Source organism: Perca flavescens, chromosome 3 (genome assembly GCF_004354835.1).
Source record: "Perca flavescens isolate YP-PL-M2 chromosome 3, PFLA_1.0, whole genome shotgun sequence".
Lineage (NCBI taxonomy): Eukaryota > Metazoa > Chordata > Actinopteri > Perciformes > Percidae > Perca > Perca flavescens.
This window is the reverse complement of record NC_041333.1, coordinates 5,907,687-5,926,500: the sequence shown is the minus strand read 5'-3', so window position 1 is coordinate 5,926,500 and position 18,814 is coordinate 5,907,687. Positions and strand designations below refer to the sequence as shown.

General features: G+C 41.5%; 1 protein-coding gene across 1 annotated transcript in view; it reads left to right on the top strand.

The window, feature by feature from the left end:
• Positions 1 to 18,814, top strand: part of fat3a (FAT atypical cadherin 3a) — a 217,489-nt gene that overhangs the window by 165,760 nt on the left and 32,915 nt on the right. Inside the window, exons 12-17 of the mRNA XM_028573344.1 lie at positions 678 to 874; positions 1,009 to 1,162; positions 2,367 to 2,600; positions 5,705 to 6,094; positions 9,605 to 9,819; positions 18,199 to 18,336. Of these exons, the coding sequence (XP_028429145.1) occupies positions 678 to 874; positions 1,009 to 1,162; positions 2,367 to 2,600; positions 5,705 to 6,094; positions 9,605 to 9,819; positions 18,199 to 18,336 (1,328 nt within the window). The remainder of the gene's footprint in view (positions 1 to 677; positions 875 to 1,008; positions 1,163 to 2,366; positions 2,601 to 5,704; positions 6,095 to 9,604; positions 9,820 to 18,198; positions 18,337 to 18,814) is intronic.

The following is an 18,814-nucleotide window of genomic DNA, read 5'->3' as shown; positions in this document are numbered from 1 at the left end:
AATATGACAGAAAGTTAGTTTTATAAGGCTTACCTACTGCGCCTTTAATAGCAAAGACTTGAGGCTTCACTTTGTCCCACCTCTGCAAATAAATGGAGTACTTGTTATTTTAACACTACTGTAAATTACAATTTAGATTGTGCAAACTAAAGGTACTTTATTGTCACATACACATAGTGAAATTCATTCTCTGCATTTAACCCATCCCTCATGGGAGCAGCGGGCAGCCAATCACAGCGCCAAGGGACCAACTCCAGATCTGAACCAGTGCCTTGATCAAGTGCACTGACTGGAGAACCTAGTACATGTTTTTGATGATGCTGGAAACCGGAGCACCTGGAGAAAACCCACACAAACACAGGGAGAACATACAAACTCCACACAGAAAGGCCCAGAACGACCTGGATTTGAACCTAGAACCTTCTTGCTGTGAGGCCACAGTCCTAACCATTGGGCCACCATGCTACCAACTACAGACCCCTATTATGATAAAGCCATGCACTTCATGATCTGAGGAGTACTGGTCTTATTTAAGTGTTTGGTGTGACTTTCTGTTTAAATGTATGTAATATACAGTGCTCAGCAATTTCTGGGAAAATGAGTCCCAAACTCCATGTAAGCCTCCATGTCTAAAATGTTCTTCACTGATCCTGTCTCTCACGGCCCCGTCTCTCTAGGTGGGAATTATCGTGGTGTGTTTGCACTGGGTCTGGTTCAGGGTGAATGGAAGATGTATGTGAAGTGGCCGCTGGACAGGGAGGAACGCAACCTCTACATCATCAATGTCACTGCCAGCGATGGACTCTTTGTTTCCCAGGCAACAGTGGAGGTGACAGTGATAGACACCAATGACAACAGCCCCATCTGTGACCAGGTAAGGAAAGAAACTGCTTGTTGTGCTTTTTAAATGACAGATGCAACCACAGTGACTCTTAAAGTCATTTAATTTCATGTGTAATTTCATTCTCAATTTACTTTCTGTGTGTGTGTGTTCATGTGTGTCTGCAGGGTGTGTACACTGCCTCAGTTCCAGAGAACGTTCCAGTCAACAGTCTGCTGCTGAGGGTTGGAGCTTCAGATGCAGATGTGGGCGTCAATGCCTGGATCCAGTACTCCTTACACGGTCCTGGATCCCAGGACTTCAGCATGGACCCAGACACTGGTATGATTGCAATGTGGCTTTGAAAACACACCCATGGCAAACAATGAATGAAGCAACCTTAATATGCAGAATCAGACAAATCGGCAGCAGCTTTAACTCTAAGGGAGAGTAACACCTACGAAGGCCCTATTCACCCTGCCTTCCCTGCACAACCCAGAGCATCAACCCAGTTTACAGGCAAACAGAGTTTTGACCTACTCAGATAGATGAATGGATGGATAGATGGATAGATGACGACACTTGGAACTCGGTTTCCTCAGCTGGTTATTTCCCTCGCAGTGTCTTGAGTTTGCTAATCCCTCCCATCACATTTATTGACCCTCAATTTAATCTGAACTAAACTTTCTCTTTTTGATATTAAATATTCTAGTCTCACTAATCTAAATCACCCATGATGGAAATCTAGAGAAATGTAGCTGCAAGTAGAATACAAACATTATTATTATTCAGCATGTTCAGCAACAACATCATAAAAATATTGTAACATCAAACTGATTTAAAAGCATTACCTTATAGGGCTGAGGTTACCTAACAAAACATCAAGGCATTCCTATTTCTGTACATATAGCTTACAGTATATATATATATATATATATATATATATATATATATATATATATATATATATATATATGAGTATGAACATCTGTTCATACAGAAAATAAATGATTACTCTTTGATGAAATCAAATGCTTGCTTGGGTGCTTGGTAAATGTTCCACCCTCCTTCTCCTCTCCTGAGGGGGGTTTAAGATGCCAAGGGTTGAAGCACCCTCTGTTTACAGAAGGCTTGCTGTGAGACAAAGCTTTCCTGTTGTTTGTGTGCTTTTGACCAGGTACTAGAAATGTAAACACCAGTGTCCTAGATTCAAATCTCCAGTCCTATGATGCAGTCTTTACTCTTCTGAAATTTAAAATCAATTAGAAGGTCTCAGGGCGTTGGGTGTTAAATAGGTTGCAAATCCTGTAATCCTGGAGTCTTCAACAAAATTGCTAAATTCTGGATGAGTTTAGGAATTCACCAAAAGGCCATTCACGCTACAATGGAGTGAAATGCAGCAGTGAAATGGGGTAAGGTAACCAGCCATCACATTGCTTACACAATTGGACACACATTTATGCCTTTGGATACTTTAGAACCAGTTTGACACACTGTCATTGCACTGTATGGCTCCATCTCTTAATGTTTTTTCCAACCTCTCCAGGTGAGATCAAGTCATCTATGACTCTGGACCATGAGATGACACCCTACTACCGACTCGTATCCCAGGCAACTGATGGTGGTGGGCGATGGTGCCGTGCTGAGGTGCAGCTGGCAGTTACTGATGTGAATGACAACCCTCCCATCTTCACCCTGTCACAGTACACGGCCAGCGTCTACGAAGACACCGCTACCAAAGCCCTGCTCACCCGCATCCAGGCCATAGACCCTGATGAAGGTGAGACTGCTACTACTACTGGTGGTACCACTGCTGCTAGTAGTGCTTCAAAATGCTGCTGTACTCTGTTTATCCATAAGAAACCCTTCATATATAACATTCAAGGTGCATTAATTTAGAAGAACAACAGATACAATTCAAAAGTAGTTTAAATGGAAGCAGAGGCAGATCAGTCTATTTTCATGAACCATTCATTCAAAAAACAAAAAAAGTTAAGCACTGTAATTCGTAAGCATGCCACGTTTTTTGTTGTTGCTATATTCACTACATTAACAGCAGTTGTATAAGAACGTGGCTGGCTGCGTAGGGAGGAGGTTGGGGGGGGGCTCTCAGGACCAGGGGCGATTCTAGGATCTGACCTTGGGGGGGGGGCTCAGCCCCTAATGAAAAGTTGGTTGATAGCAGTTAAGCTAAGGAGGTTCGGGGGCCCGTAAGATTTTTTTTTTTTTAAACCCTTAAATCATGACTTCTGATGAGTTTTGTTGAAAGAAATAGACAGATTAAGACATGCAATTCTGACAAACTATCAACAGATTCAAGGCATCTGCTGTGAAAAAAGATGGAAACTACAAAGCATGATTATTGCAGCACCAATACCCAGGGGCGTCGGACTGGGGGGAAAACGGAGACTGAGTACTTAGGGCCCTTTATTTTTCATTGGCAGGGGCGTAGCACCAGACCCTGGGTCCTATGCATAAAAAAGAAAAATAATCGGGCCTCTGTACACATGAATCTGTAGGCCTAGATGTTTATAGGGTAATAACTATTAACTGTAATGCTTAGAGTAGCCTGATAACACACATTTCAAACCTCCTTTCTCAACATTCTCTAGCCTACTTTACTGTGGTTACTACTACATTTTGTTTGTTTTCTCTGTACCTTTACTTGCCAACCTGCATACTATGGTGTCTCTCTGATCATCTGTAAATTTATCTGGCCATCCTCAAAAACTGGTCTGCACTGCTCTGTCTACTTTCCAGTTCCTCATCTCTCATTTCCACACTGTGCTCAGAGCAACACTCATGCTCCCTGCTGTCTTCCCTCCCATCATCCTCAATCACATCTTCTCTATCATCTTTCTCTATGAAGGATACCTTTGAAATTAACCTCTTATCCTAATTGTAACCTAATATAATAAAACACACTACGATATTAGTGTTACTTAATAACTTTCAGTCAAAATGGCTAAACATGGTTTGCTTTAATTTTGATATAAGCTCACCTTGTCTCAAATCCAAAGAGGATGATGAGGGGTCTGTTGCTCCCTGGTGTGACAGTTTCTGAAACTGAGGGCCATGTGTTTCACAATGTTTCTACCAAATCTGACATAACTATAATGTTGACATGATATACATCTACCGATGAGCTACCAAGCCTGACACTGATTAGCCTATTATTGCTAATTATAGACATTATAGCCTATTCATTTAAAATTAAACATGTTTTAAATTAGGCTATTACAAGGGTGTGTTGTATGCAAACGCATTGTTATTGTAGTTTATTTATTTGGCCTTTACCTCAGATTACATGTATAACCAAATTATCATTTTAAAGTTTATGTTCTGCTCTTTCAATGGGTTGTCTCAGTTTGTTTTTAGCACTGACGGATATTCAAGCAGTTTAGCACCATGGATTTCATTTTTTGGTTTGGGCTCACCTCTCTTTGAAAAGAAGTCAGTTACCAATTGTTTCCCCTCATTTTGTTTTTTCTCCTCCTGTCTTTCCTTTCTTTTTTGGTAGCCTGATTTGGCTTTCTTTGAGAAAGACATTTCTACAGCAGAAGTTTGCGCTTCACCAGATGCTCAACTGAACTAGCTAACATACACAAAATGCTTGCAGATGGACTAAACTATTTGGCGCATTAGCAAGGGGTGGGTGAGACCTTAGATAACTCTTTTTTTGTGTACAAAATGTAGTCAGTCAATCAACTAAGTTATTCAGCCAATACACTAACTTTTATTTAAATTTTAAATTGAAATAGGAAATGAAAATATCCAGGTAAAATAAAATATATTCCAGACTTTTCAAGGGCCCTCTCTCCCCTTGGGCCCTGGTAATCAGTATTGGTTTTACCCTTAGTCCGACGCCCCTGTTCATTGGCATTGAGAGTTAAAAATGAGAAAGTGTCTGGTAGGGAGGTAACGACAGCATAGGCGGGGCTATATGCTATTTTTAGCGGTGCTCAAGCCGTTACAGCAGGCTATTAATAGCACACTTTAAAAACTTGTTGTAGGCTAGCTACTCCTAAGCTACACATGCCTACAGTTAGCAATTTTGTCTAACGTTGCACAACAAAATTGGACTCTGTGGTGAATAAGCTAGGCTAATTCAGATATAATTGCCATCATTGTTATCAGGGATCACAGATTGGTTCCAGAAATACTACACCTGTAGCCTACTTAACATGTTCATTCGATTAGATTTAATTTTCACTCCATCAGCCATACCTTTTCAGTGGTTGAAAGTAGCCATACTCTGACGACCGAATTCCCCAAAGTTATCTGCGCAGACTGAACAGTAGGCTGAGGCACCCTCGTTCAGGGTATCGCAGATAGGCTGTTGACTTTAGGCTACAACTGAGCTGAGCATGTCGTCATTTATCCTATTCCATCGCTAAAATCAGGTTTGCAAAAGTAATAAGGTTTGAGCACTAAACAATTTCACAGAATAACAGTGATGAGGACTTTATTTTCAGGGGTGCTGAGATGATTTTTAAAATAAGGCTAAAAATAGCCCAGCGCCGCCTACGCTCAGGACTTACTCTGTGTATTCATAGTCTTGACTCATTTAAATTTACAAATGGGCACAACGGAGCACACTTACTCTCTGAAGACATTCATGGTGTCCCACGAGGTTGTTCACATGATAAGTGACAGAAGTAGTTTTGTGACAAAGGAAAAAAGAGCTTAACAGAGAAGTGCCTATACTTTCACACCTCCACACACCTGGTTAATCACTACACAATTGGGTGGGATTGTCAGATTGTCTGTCAGAAGCAGCAATCCTTGAAAGACACAGTTAGATGATTCGGCAAGCACTTTGTTTCAGGCACACGGTTCAACCTCTATTGTGTAGCTGACACTCCTCTTGTGGCTTTGCAGCAGGTCTGGACCGTATGGTGGTCTACTCCCTGGCCGACTCTGCAGGAGGTTCCTTCTCTATTGATAGGACCTCAGGCATTGTGGTCCTGGAGCGCATTCTGGACCGCGAGGTCCAGTCGGCGTATCAGATAACTGTCCATGCATCTGACCAGGGTTCACCGCTGCCCCTCTCTTCATTGGTCAACGTCACTATAACTGTGCTGGACATCAACGACAACCCACCTGTGTTTGAGCGCCGTGATCAGCTAGCTACAGTGCCGGAGAATGTGGGAGTGGGCACTGAGGTTTTGAGAGTGTATGCTGCCAGCAAGGACATCGGGACCAACGCTGAGATCACTTACAGTATCCGCTCAGGCAACGAGCACGGGAAGTTCCACATCCACCCGCTGACCGGTGAGTGTGCTAGCCACATCCCGGCACGTGCCGTGGTGTTGGTTAGTATAGAAGTATAGTGTGTGTGTGTGTGTGTGTGTGTGTGTGTGTGTCTGTGTAGTCGTATGACCTGTTTACAAGATGTCTCTCAATGTAAAGCACTTGATGAAATTCTATATACAGTAAATAAAATGGCCACTTCACCACAACTTTTATGAGTGAACGACCAATTGAGGAGGGAAGATGTTGAGAAAAGCTATTTGCAGCCAACCAATTCCACAAAGTGCTGCTTTACCACAGCCATTGTTACTGTCACATACATAATGTTTTGTCTTCTCAGCAATAAAATATGTTTATTTCTCACTCAATTACATTCCAGATATATGTATCTCCACAGCCTTAATGGGCAAAAGAAAGCTGGAGGTCGGCAGCATCATGTACACTATGTTTTAAAACACTGTGAAGCAGAGAAATAAACCCTCTATCATGGTTTAACATGGTTATATTTGTATGAGCAATCTATGAAATTTTTTGGGGGGGTTTTCAAAGTCCCATTATTGGATTATTTCAAAGAAGAAACAATCATGAAAAGCAAAGCATGTCAGGAAAACAAAAACCACAGTAACACCTGTCAAACAAATAAAAATGTACTTTCTTAATAAAACATTATCCACCAACTCTCCATCCTTCCCCTCAAAACATAACAGCCCACGAGCTGCTATAGTCCAGCAGATTGTCCATTGTCTGGTAATAGGAATGTTCCACCCTCAATCTGGCCTTGACCAGTCCTTCCAGAACCGGCACTGACTTTACACTGCCAACACCCTGAGCCCTGTCCCTGAATGTTAGCCAGATGGCCAATTTTGCAGACGCAGACAAAAAGTTAGTGTTAACAGTCTCTTTTTACTGTATTTTTGACCAAAAATAAACATATCCAAAGAAGAAACCTCCCTGAGACATTGAACCCACCTTTTAGGAAGCTCTAGCAGAGCTGACAGCCGAGGACACTAAACAAATAAATGTGCTACTGTTTCCACCTGAAAACAAAAAATACATCCCTCCGCTACCTCTGGATCCATGTGCGCTCTATCTGTACGTAGCTATTGCCCCACTCACAATCCTTCATTGAAGGTCGGCTGCCTGCTTTTCAACCGGCAGCTTGTACAGGGAATGCCAACTGCCTTTCGGGGAAACGTCTGGACTAAAACACTCAGTCCAACTTGACTCCTTCCCAGCCAAAGACCTCAGGTTCAGAACATTGAAGCAGGTGTGATAAGAGTGCCTTCTTCCCTGCAGCCTGAAACTTGTCCAGGTCAGGGGTTAAGAAAGACATTAGCTGGCCTCTTCCACCCCGCCATTCCCCCACAACTGAGGTGATGGTCAGAGAGGGGAAGCTGTACTCCCATCCCTCACTCCACTGATCACACAGAATCCCGTTCTCTGCAAAAGTTCTGTGAGGTTGCTCCAGGGCAGCACAGGCTTCCTTTACCACTCTGTTGATCAACCAGATGGAGGTGATGCTGCTGTTCACTTCCAGGACCTCGACAGATGCCAAGAGTGTCTGGCTGCAGACCTCCACTGCGGAGTCTATTCTGGTGAAGGCTCCACTGTCAGGACACCTTCACTGTGAGGACAGTTAGGAAACACTAGGTACCATATCAATGTGCAAATTTACTTAATTTATACCAAGTCTTAGGTCAGGGGTTATGAGGGCCAAAATACAACCAGCATCATCATCGAGAATGAAGACGTGAACATTAAAATTGCGTCATTCACATGCATATTAAGTAGCCACGTTGGTTTGTTTTGGTCTTATAATACATCCATAAATGCTCCAGCAGAGGATGGTTAGTTTGGCCAGCAGTTAAGTTTACAAGAATTTTTCCAAATTTCAAGATTTGAGGCAAACAGATAAACAGTTAGACTACAAACCAACAGCTTTTGTTTTAGCTTGTTTGCCAAAATTCGCTATTTAGAGTAGAGTAGAGCTGTGTTTGTGTAAACAGCGCGGTGGATGAGAGTGGACTGCCCAGACAGATCAGATTGAAATATATTGCTTCCTACATGTGTATGCCTGTAGACAGGTGAGTGGGTATTAATACGTATTTACTTTTAGGTTTTATTGTAGCCTACTTACAGTAACGAGCGTAGCGGTATCTTTCCCAGTCAGCTGCATGTGCTGCTAACACATCGCTGTTCAGAATCACGTCTATCTTCCAAAATGTAACACTTGTATCCATACAAATTGTGCTTGAAGCTGCAGGCCATCCAATTATAATGACCTCATCCACATTGTCGAAATCATTTAGATATTGAGCCATTACATTAAAAATCTTTTAGATAACAGGAGCCTATGATTTACTGTAGCCATCCTAACAACACACTACCTGCCTGTTTATGTTTCTTGTAATGTTAGCCATAGTTATTTATTTCTTACCTTGATTTTGGTGTCTGCGTTTCAAAGCCATCTCCCGCGGTGAAGTTTTGACAATAAACTACATCAACACAACATATGTGGAGTTAAACTGGACGGGCCCAATAACCTCTAAATAGTTCTACTTGTTGTTAAATTGCAATGTGAGCGGCAGCATTATGTGGGTGCATTATGTTGCCAGGGTAATTTAAAAGGCAACCGCGATTTTGTTATTGTGCATCTGCCCTATTTCTGATACCGTGGCGGAAGAAATTTTGCCATGGCGCACCGCCACAATAAAATCAACATAAAGGAAACACTGGAACCTCACAAGGTCTCGTCCAAGAATATTGCAGAACCGTTTGTAGAAGTCTGTGGAGAGACGATCAATCCCTGGCGCCCATCCTGTGGCCATCTGATTGACAGCAGCTGTCAGCTCCTCCAGAGTTAGCTCACAGTCCATAGCTTAAACTTCTGGGCTGAGCTGAGGAAGCCCCTTCAGGAGCTCATCACGACACTTGCTGCACTGCTGAGCCCTAAAGAGGTAGAAGCCTGTCGCATGGCTACTCATCTTCATCTGGACTGGTGGTTACTCTGCCTCCTGGAAGCTGAAGGCAGGTCATTTGCTTCCTCTGTGCTATTGATCTCTCCAGATTAAAAAAGAATCCTAAACCTCCTCAATACTCCTGATGTTGGCTTCAGAAACAAGCAGAGAACAATATAAAGAGTGTGTGTGTGTGTGTGTGTGTGTGTGTGTGTGTGTGTGTGTGTGTGTGTGTTTGTGCAAGCGAGCATGCTTGCGTGCATGTGTTTGTGTGTTCATGGTGATGAAGGAACAGTGCAGCAGTATGGCCCCCTGATGAGTTTAGGACAAAAATGGAGCTGTATATATCAGGTTTTGGATAAACACAGACAACACTTGTTAGTAGGTCAATTCTTACTTGGTTTGGCTCTTTTAATGGGATTTGTCGACTGCAATAAAACCGACGTTTTTTTTTTTCAATTGACGGAAGAACTTTAGAAAATCTTTTCTCTCACACATGCTATTTTGATTTAAATTCTGCTCTTTACAATTATTAAATTCATATTTCTGTTGCCTCTCTCCTCACCTTGCTCAGGTGCCATTTTAGTTGCCCAGCCTCTGGACTATGAGACGTGCAGGGACTACTTCCTGACAGTGGAAGCTCGTGATGGCGGCACACCACCACTGAGTGCTATTACAACAGTGAACATAAACCTGACAGATGTCAATGACAACGCACCCATGTTTAGCCGTGACCTGTACACTGCTGTGGTGTCAGAGGATGCTACCACTGGAGAGTCTGTAGTCCAGGTAGGTTTCCCTGCATGCATGTTACTGGCCAGATGTTCATTAAATATGTTCTGATGGATGTTTACGGTCCAATGAGAGGATGATTACTTAATATTTTTGGTGAACCCCTGACTTTTTCAGTAGCACCATGATCTTGTGTCAAGACTTGAAAGGGAATGTATGTGTGTTTGGGTGTGAGAGAGAGAGAGAGAGACTGATGCTTTTTTAGTAGATAGTGGTATACAGTGCCGAGAGTAAAATAATGGCTTTGTGTTGTGTGATGCTATTATAATCATATAATAATAATAATAATATGTTTATTTGATATAGCACCTCTTACAGACAAAGTCAAAAAGTGCTTTACATGATAAAAATTGTTGAATAAGGAAGGGCGTTTCACAATGTCGAAGCCACCACTTCAAAGGCACAATCACCTTTTGTTTTTAGTCGAGTGTGAGGGACAAGCAGTAATCCTGTTCAGAAGACCTACTGGTAATATAAGGACGGAGCAGGTTAGAAATGTACACAGGTGCCTGACCATGCAGGGCTCTATAAGTGAGAGCAAGAACTTTAAAATGAATCCTGAACTTGATAGGAAGCCAATGTAACGTGGATAAAATGGGAGTGATGTGAGACGTTCTGCTGGACCTGGTCAACATCCTTGCAGCAGTGTTTTGGACCAGTTGGGAACGGTCCAGGGACGACTTGGTGAGGCAGGTGAAAAGGGAGTTGCAATAGTCAAAATATATATAAATCGTGAATGATCATCTCAAGCTCATATTGAGATACAAAAGCTCTGAGTTTGGCAGTTTGTTATTTGAAAGAAACATATATGGGTTAATGATTTGATATGTTGATCAAAATACATATGATCAAATATAAAACCAAGATGTCTAAATTTACACTGTACAGCTCAAGAAAGGGTCCCCAATTACCAAGCAACTTGGAAGCAGTGCTATCTGGAGCAATAATACGTCTTACCTGCATTGAACTGTAAAATGTTTTTTGTCCATTTAGTCCTTAATGGCAGGCAGACAATTGTGTCTCATCAGGCATAACATTGACATACAACTGGATATCATTAATGTAACAGTGATAAGAGATACCTTTTAAATTGGATAATTAAATGACATAGAGGAAGCATATACAATGCAAATAAAATAGGACCTAACACAGAACCCTGAGGCATCTCAAAGGAAAGGGTTGTGATTTATAAAAAACTAACTCTGACCCATGCGTAAGCACATTTTGGAGACAATGGGAATTGGCGACGCAGATGGTGAGGTGGTGAACTGAAGTCAGACTACAGAAAGTAAATGTGGGAATAACGGTCACTCTTAATATTTTCAAGTATTGATGCCTCACACACATTTTTTCACTCCGTATCATCCACCTTATCATGAAGATTAAATCCAGCAGTGTTATTTGCACTTGTACTGAGTGATAATTGCTCCATAAACACCTTGTAAAATCCAACTCAAATCTTAAATAAAAATTTGTTCTTAATATTTAATCAGCACTGTCTCACCGTCACTTTGTCCGCTACAGAGCGCAGGAGGAGGAGATGGCCAAACTGCATGGAATACGTGATAGCATCAAATAGGTACCCTAGCATTAGATAATGGCAGAACACAGTGTAAATAACTAAATATCTAAATATACTAAGATTAAGTCATAAAAATCAACATTCTGATTAGTAGATTGGTTGTGGGTGAAATCAAGTATAATAAATGAGGAAAATATAACTGTGAACAGAGCAGAGTTTAGTTTCTATATTATATCTGCTTTATTTTACGTTTTATGTTCGCTTAGGAGTTGTCTGCTCATGAAACCCAACATTTCCTGATTTGGCTGCATCATAATAAAAGCATTTAAATAAAAGAATAACGGAGGACTTTTATTGTGAAAAATGTATAGGAAATGAAACAGCCGCTTCTTTGACCACTCAGCTCAAGGTTGTTTTATGCTTCTGCGTCAACTCCCCGGCGTAGCTACGGCGTCGCAGACGTAGAACTCCTACGGCGGAGTTCTACGTCTGTGTTGATTTGCATCGCGGTGCATTTCACCGCCATAACGCTAGGGGGTGATAAGTCTGAGGTTATTTGCGAGGTGTCTGCCAGAGTTTATATTATGTTAGCAAGCAAACTTTAGCACAACTGCCCAAGAACTGCTTGCTGGCGAAGTGCTAATTTCAAAACGTTACTGACATATAGACCCTTTACAAACAGATAACCCCGTCATATATGTCTGAGTTTATTTGCAAAGCTTATGTCAGTAAACTAGCATGTTGCTACTCCCCACAGTAGGCTGCTTCAAACATCGACTATCAAACACAGGACGAGTTGACCAATCACAGTCCTTGCGGTCTGCGTCGCCTCGACTCAAAGTTACAAATTCTTTGAGGTGCACGTCGAGCTACGGTTCCCGGCTGCTTGCGGCGTTTCCGTGTGTGGTGTGTTTTTCGGTGTAAGAGGAGAACCTCAGCTGAAGAGCCACATATTCAAAAGAAGCAAAATTTCGATAACATTTCTGCTTAAATTAGTTACTTAGGAGGAGCTGACTCAATAAGAAGAGATGCATTGCTAATTTTGTCTAGCCAAGTTTCAGTAAAAAACAAGATTGTGCTTAATAATAAAATCATTGATTAAAAAAGATTTTCCCTGCCAAAGACCTGACATTTAGTAAGGCTAATGCTAGTGTGTTAAAAGCATTTTCTGCTTAATAATTTGGGACAGGCTGTGGCTGACGAGGAATGGATGCTAAATGTGCTAAATTTGCAGTTGAGTGCTTCTTGTTAACGCATTCACCATTCTGTTTCTATTACCTATCACAACATAAATTGAGGAAGCTTTCAATACATAGTCATGAGTGCCACTAGGCGTGCAGTAGGGTTTAATCCCAGGAAACAGGATTCCCGGGAATCTGATCAAAACCATTTCCCGTTTCCCGGGAAATGTTATGACGGGAAACGGGAAATAAAATAAAATAAAAAGGCAAGGAGTACGTGTCTATTATTATCATACGGTAACGTTGATACAGGCTCAATACATTCATTCATTAAAGAAGAAGAAGAAGTTCGTTACGCAGCACACACTACGCAGCTGGGTTACCTAACTCCGTTAATGATGTCTGCGGCCAGCTTTTTTTGGGAGCATTTTGAAAGACTGGACAATAAAACAGCTCAGTGCAAGTTGTGTGACCGGTTTATAAGGTGTATTTGTATTTGGTTAACTTTGAGTGATTATTCCCGTTTGCAGCCTCTTACACATCCTCAACAGGCACAGAATGGATTTCGATAACGTAATGGTTTAGAAATCATTCAATGGTTTACTTAAGCATATTTTGTTAGTTTGTATGATAGATTTCCATAAAACATTGATTATATAAGGGTTGCCTAGATTTTCAGAAGACAAGTCCCAGACATTCCACCTGGCATTTCATAATTAGCGCTGCTCACTTGATCACGCAGCAGAATTGATCATTGCAAACTGTGTTGATGATGGATGTCAGTACCCGATCCGTTCCACCTGCACAATGCGCAAGATGTTCACGCATGGGCAGATAATAATACCGTTTTACGACCTGCCCAATCTGTTCCACGCTAGCCTCCACCCAAGCTAACGTTTGTTTAGCTAACAGCTAATTCGGCTAACCGCTAGCTGACAAATAACGCATGCGCAGAAAGGATCGTGCAGGCAGAACGGACAGCTAGATTCAGTCTAAAATAACGTTAAGTCAAACATAATGGGAAAAGCAGGCTACAGCAAAATTAAGACTTTACAGTAACAATAAAGACAAGTATTGAGTGATTGTATTTTAAATGAGCACAAGTAAAGTAGAACTGACTAACAGCTGTTATATATGTTAACGTTTGTTTTGAAGTTTTATTTTGAGGGTCTTTTAAAAGTTTGCTTGCTGTCTCAGCTAGCGGTTAGCTGAATTAGCTGTTAGCTAAACTAACGTTAGCTTAACTGTGGAGGCTGACGGACGGCAGACCGCTACAATCAACTAGCGGTTAGCCAAATGAACTGTTAGCTAAAGTAATGTTAGCTTCCTAGTGGAGGCAAACGGCAGACCGCTATAATCACATAGCGGTCCGCCCGAATTAGCTATTAGCTAAACTAACGTGAATTAGCTAATAGCTAAACTAACGTTAGCTTCCCGGTGAAGGCTAGTGTGGGAACAGATCGGGTAGTGTCATAAATCATCGTACCACAGCGCATGCGCGAACATCTTGCGCATGCGCAGAACGGATTGTGCAGTTGGAATGGATCGGGTACTGACAATGGACATAAACTGTGTTCTTTAGTCCTAAAAATGATACAAATAATATAAAAAATGTCAGTTTGGGATTTTGGAAACGCATATTTGAATGATATCGATACAGTACAGCTAAAAACAAACCAAAAAAACAGCCATTTCTCGGCCATTTCCCGGGATTCCCGGAATATGGGCTGTCTATTTCCGGGGATCTGATTCATCTCATTTTCGGGAAAAATATTAAACCCTAGCGTGCAGCCTGGACCCGGCACATATCAGTTAGTTATAAAAGCCAGATTACCTAATTTATTGTTTAGGCTAATACGTCAAAACAGTAAACGTTACGCACAAGTGGGGCACACACGCACGGTCAGTATCCAGAAATTTCCAATCAGGATGACATATCGTATAGGCTACTACTCTCACAGTCTCTCTCTCTCTCTCTCTCTCTCTCTCTCTCTCACACACACACACACACACACACACACACACACACACACACACACACACACACACACACACACACACGCACGCACAGTAGCCAATTTCCAGCATCAGAATGCAACCAGGCATTAAATCAACCACACTTATCAATTTAATATTAAACCCAAAATAGTTTCAGACCTACCAATTGGTAGATTATTTGTACATAAAATCCATCCTCTCTCCTTGTGAAGACGTTGATCACAGCGTTGAAAAACTTGTCTTATACAGTAGATGTACGGAGATGTCTAGCCAACCTCTTGTCTTTCAGAATCAGAATCAGAAATACTAACAAATAAAAACAACATATATTATCAAGACTTTTAACATATATAATAAAAACAAATATACAGTAATAATATATGAAAATGTACAGTGTTAATGTGCAATAAAAAAGAAAAGTGATTGTCTATGTTTGAGATGAGATGATTACAGAGAGGGGGTGTGTGACTCTCTGAGGGAGGTGTTGTAAAGTTTAATGACCACAGGCAGGAAAGATCTCAGCTAGCACATCCAGCAACTCAATGTAATTGCCACTATTGCTAGAGATAGCGCTTTCATCATTGCCACGAAGAGCAAGCTCTTGCTTTGCAAGGAAGCAGGTCGCATTTATCAGATCCTTCAATACCTCTCGGTTTTCCTTTACCTTTTCATTGTTGTATGTTATATTTAGCCTCTTTTGCTCGTCAAGTGCAAGGTCAATCCAAGATTTACTGAAAGTTTTCAGCGTGATTTGACACTGGATGTGAGCTGACGACTTTTCATGCTTGGTTAAAGCTGCGGATAGGTTGTTCAAATCACAGTATCCTGTTGAAGTCCAAACAGTCTGACTCGTTGAAAAAAGCAGGCAGGGATAGCAGTACAGCCACTGACTGTTAGCGCAGCCACATAGCCAATCTTTTCTTCCATACCAGTCAGTTTGAAACGATCTGACAATTTTTTTGTCCCTTTTGCTGCAGTAGTCCCTCTAAGACTGGCATAGACCTCCCTCTCGCTATTACCTCCTTTTTTTTAAATTGAGCTTGGAGAAATTCCTCAACTCTGTGATATCGGCGGACACCGCTGCTGTCATTTTGACTTTGAATGTCCGCGCAAATGTCCAGTAATATCTCGATTTTGATTGGTCCATGTTTGATATATAACGGAGATTATTACTGGCATAACACATTTATGTGCAAAGGCACAGCAGAGTTGTGCTTTTTGCCGTACATGTTGAAGAATACAGTATCGAAGTGCGCATGCGTAACATGGGTTTTTCGCTTGCCATCCGCAATGAATGGACAGTAAAAGCACTGCTTATTCTACCATTTCTTTGTATTTGATAATGCATAACTGATACATTTCTCATCGTAACGTCTAAACAATTGGAATAACATACATATTGCATATATAAATAACAAGAACAAACAGTAAAAATACAAATACAAGTTTATTAAATAAAATGATTTAATAAACATTTGTATGTTTTTTTGGCAGGGTAGGCAGTGCATAGCTTGCCTACCCAGACTGCACGTCTCTGCAGTTAGAGCTTGGTGATTGTGTCAAAACTGGGGCAGGTGGACGCCGGGGGGGGAATGATGGGAAAAGGGAGGGGAGTAAATTTGGTTCCAGCAGTAACCAGCTCCTTCATCTGGTCAGTGAACTCCAACAGGGGGCAGGGGGAAAGAGGGTGAGTAGAGAGAGCGGTGGCATGGGTGGGGTATGGGGACCCCCTCAAAAATGAGATAATTCATCTCAAGGAGTTCATCCTAATAAACAAACAAATTTGAATATATGGGACGGTAAAGGAGATGACTCTTCAAAGGTGTTGGTGTTGGTGAGGGGGATAGAAGGGGGTTTGAAGGAGGCTAGAGGGTTGTTTAGATTTCTCCTCTCAGCTCTGTGGTCTCCCATGGGCAAACATCTCCTCATGTGGGGGCTTTGGTGGATCTTTGCCGTGGTTTGTTATGTCTTCCTTTTGTTTAGATTCCTCTTGTGTCCTTGGTCGAGGGAGCAGATAGGTGACGCAGGAAGTAAAGTAGGTTAGAGGTGAACTTCTTTACTCCTGACTTGTTAAGATGTCTTTGGTCCCAGAAAATGTTGAAATTGTCAAAGAATGCAGTGAATGGACGGTACCTGCAGTTGAAAGCCATGTGTTCAGTGCCAACAATCTGCCGAATCTCTCAACTCCTCTTCTGACTGGTGGTAGATAGCCACTGATAAACACCTCAGCATTCAGAGAGCTGGCTGTGTTCAGCAGATCAATAAAGTCCAGTTTCAGCACTTTAGACTGTTGCTTTATAACATCATTTGACCCTATATGCAGTATAATGTTCTTCACTGTTACAGTAGGTGCTGCCACGATATGCAGGACAGGATGTATCAGATACCTTGTCTTTGGGAAAGCAGAGAATTTTGATGCATGCTTTTTACATCTCTTACAGCAGAGTCACCTACAATTAGAGTTTGAGGTCCAGTCGTTAGCTTTCCCTGTAGCTTTTTACTTTTTGAGTTACTCTCAGTCCTTACACTGCTGTGTGACGATGAGACATAATCCAGGTCATCACATTGAGATCCAGGGTCCTGCTGCAGTGGAGCAAATCTGTTATTCAGTTTACACTCGGTTGTTGGGGAGGTTTTTTTGTTGGTAGTTCTCACTTCCGCAGCTGTATACAGCTGTGTCCTACTAAGTACAGGGGTTGAAGAGGCACTCTCCGTGCAGAATTTGGTGACCGCCGTGGTAAATGGATATCATGCTCCGGCTGTGTCAGGCAGTGGCACATTGGCTCAATAGCCTACTCTAGTGACCAGGTTTACATTTTCAGCACTGTTTTCTCAGTGTTAAGCTGGCTATGTGTTTACACAGAGGAAGGTGCTGGTATGCTGTAGGAAGTAAGGGTATTCAGTAATGGTAAGTTCCGGCCTATTTCAGGCAATGTTTTCACCTGAGCATAGGGGTGTAAGAAAGAATCTATACACTTGAATATCGCAATCTTTTATTTTGCAATACTGTATAGTTTTCACAAAGGCAATATTGATTTTTTTTTTTTTTTTACGTGAACAGTGTTTAAACCCCCTACCGCTAGATGGCTATGCTGAGACGCACCACTAGTGTTCTTGTCTAACAGTGCCTACAACGTAGCTATGGCTGAACTTTGGTCTACTTTAGCATATAAAAAAATTATTTTCTGTGTACTGAATTGTTTACCTAAAGTAAACTTCTTTGACTTATGAACATCATGTCTTTTTTTAAATTAGTTTTTCTAAAATTATACTTTAAAAAAATCCCAATATATCGCCTTATGCACAGTATTGGAATATATTGCAATATATTGAATCGTGACCCATGTATTGTGATACGTATCGTATCGCCACATTCTTGCAAATACACAGCCCTACCTGAGCACACAGACTATTGTGATCACATGAAAAATTGTTTGGGTTGGATCGAGTCGCTACATAATGAGCTTCATAATGGACTCCATGTAACCCATATACTGTATACCTGTGTGCTGACAGGTTGGCAGAGGAGACATTTGGCTCATATTTGTACAGATTATTAGGAATTGGTGATATATGGATGAAAAATATCCATATAGAAAGGATAGGACAGGGACAGATGTGCGACTGTAAAATAGTCACTCCCCCTGCCTCTGTGTGTTTGTGTTGTGTTTTCAGCTGGTAGCAGAGGACGTTGACAGTCAGCTGAATGGAGCCGTCCTCTACTCCATCATCAGTGGAGACCGAGACGAGCACTTCTTCATGGACCCACTCCGGGGGGTCATCAAGGTCAACAAGCCACTGGACCGGGAGACAGTGAGGACACACACACACACACACACACACACACTCTCACACGTGAAAAGATATTATCAGGATATTAGAGGAGCAGCAGAGGACAGTACTGTTAGCATTAAATATAGGGAAATATGTATATTCAATTAAAATGACAGCTGTAGCTTATGTTTCACAAGCTACTTTCTCCACATAGTGAATATCCTGATTCAAGACATTTAGGATTTAGGTTATCTTATTCAGTAAGACTCTGACAAACTAAACTGGCTCTCAAAATCCACATTAACTAGATTACAGCACAGTTTGGCCTTTTTGCAAGTTTCCTACAGCTTTGACATTCATTAGTTACAGCTGATACAATCAGCCGCGGCGACAACCTGAATGCTAAGCACATTCCCCTGTGATAACAGAAGAAGAGCAACAAGAGGTTAAACAAATATGTATACATACAGTATATGATAAGAGCTTGGTTAGCATGCTAGCTCAGGGAATATGTATA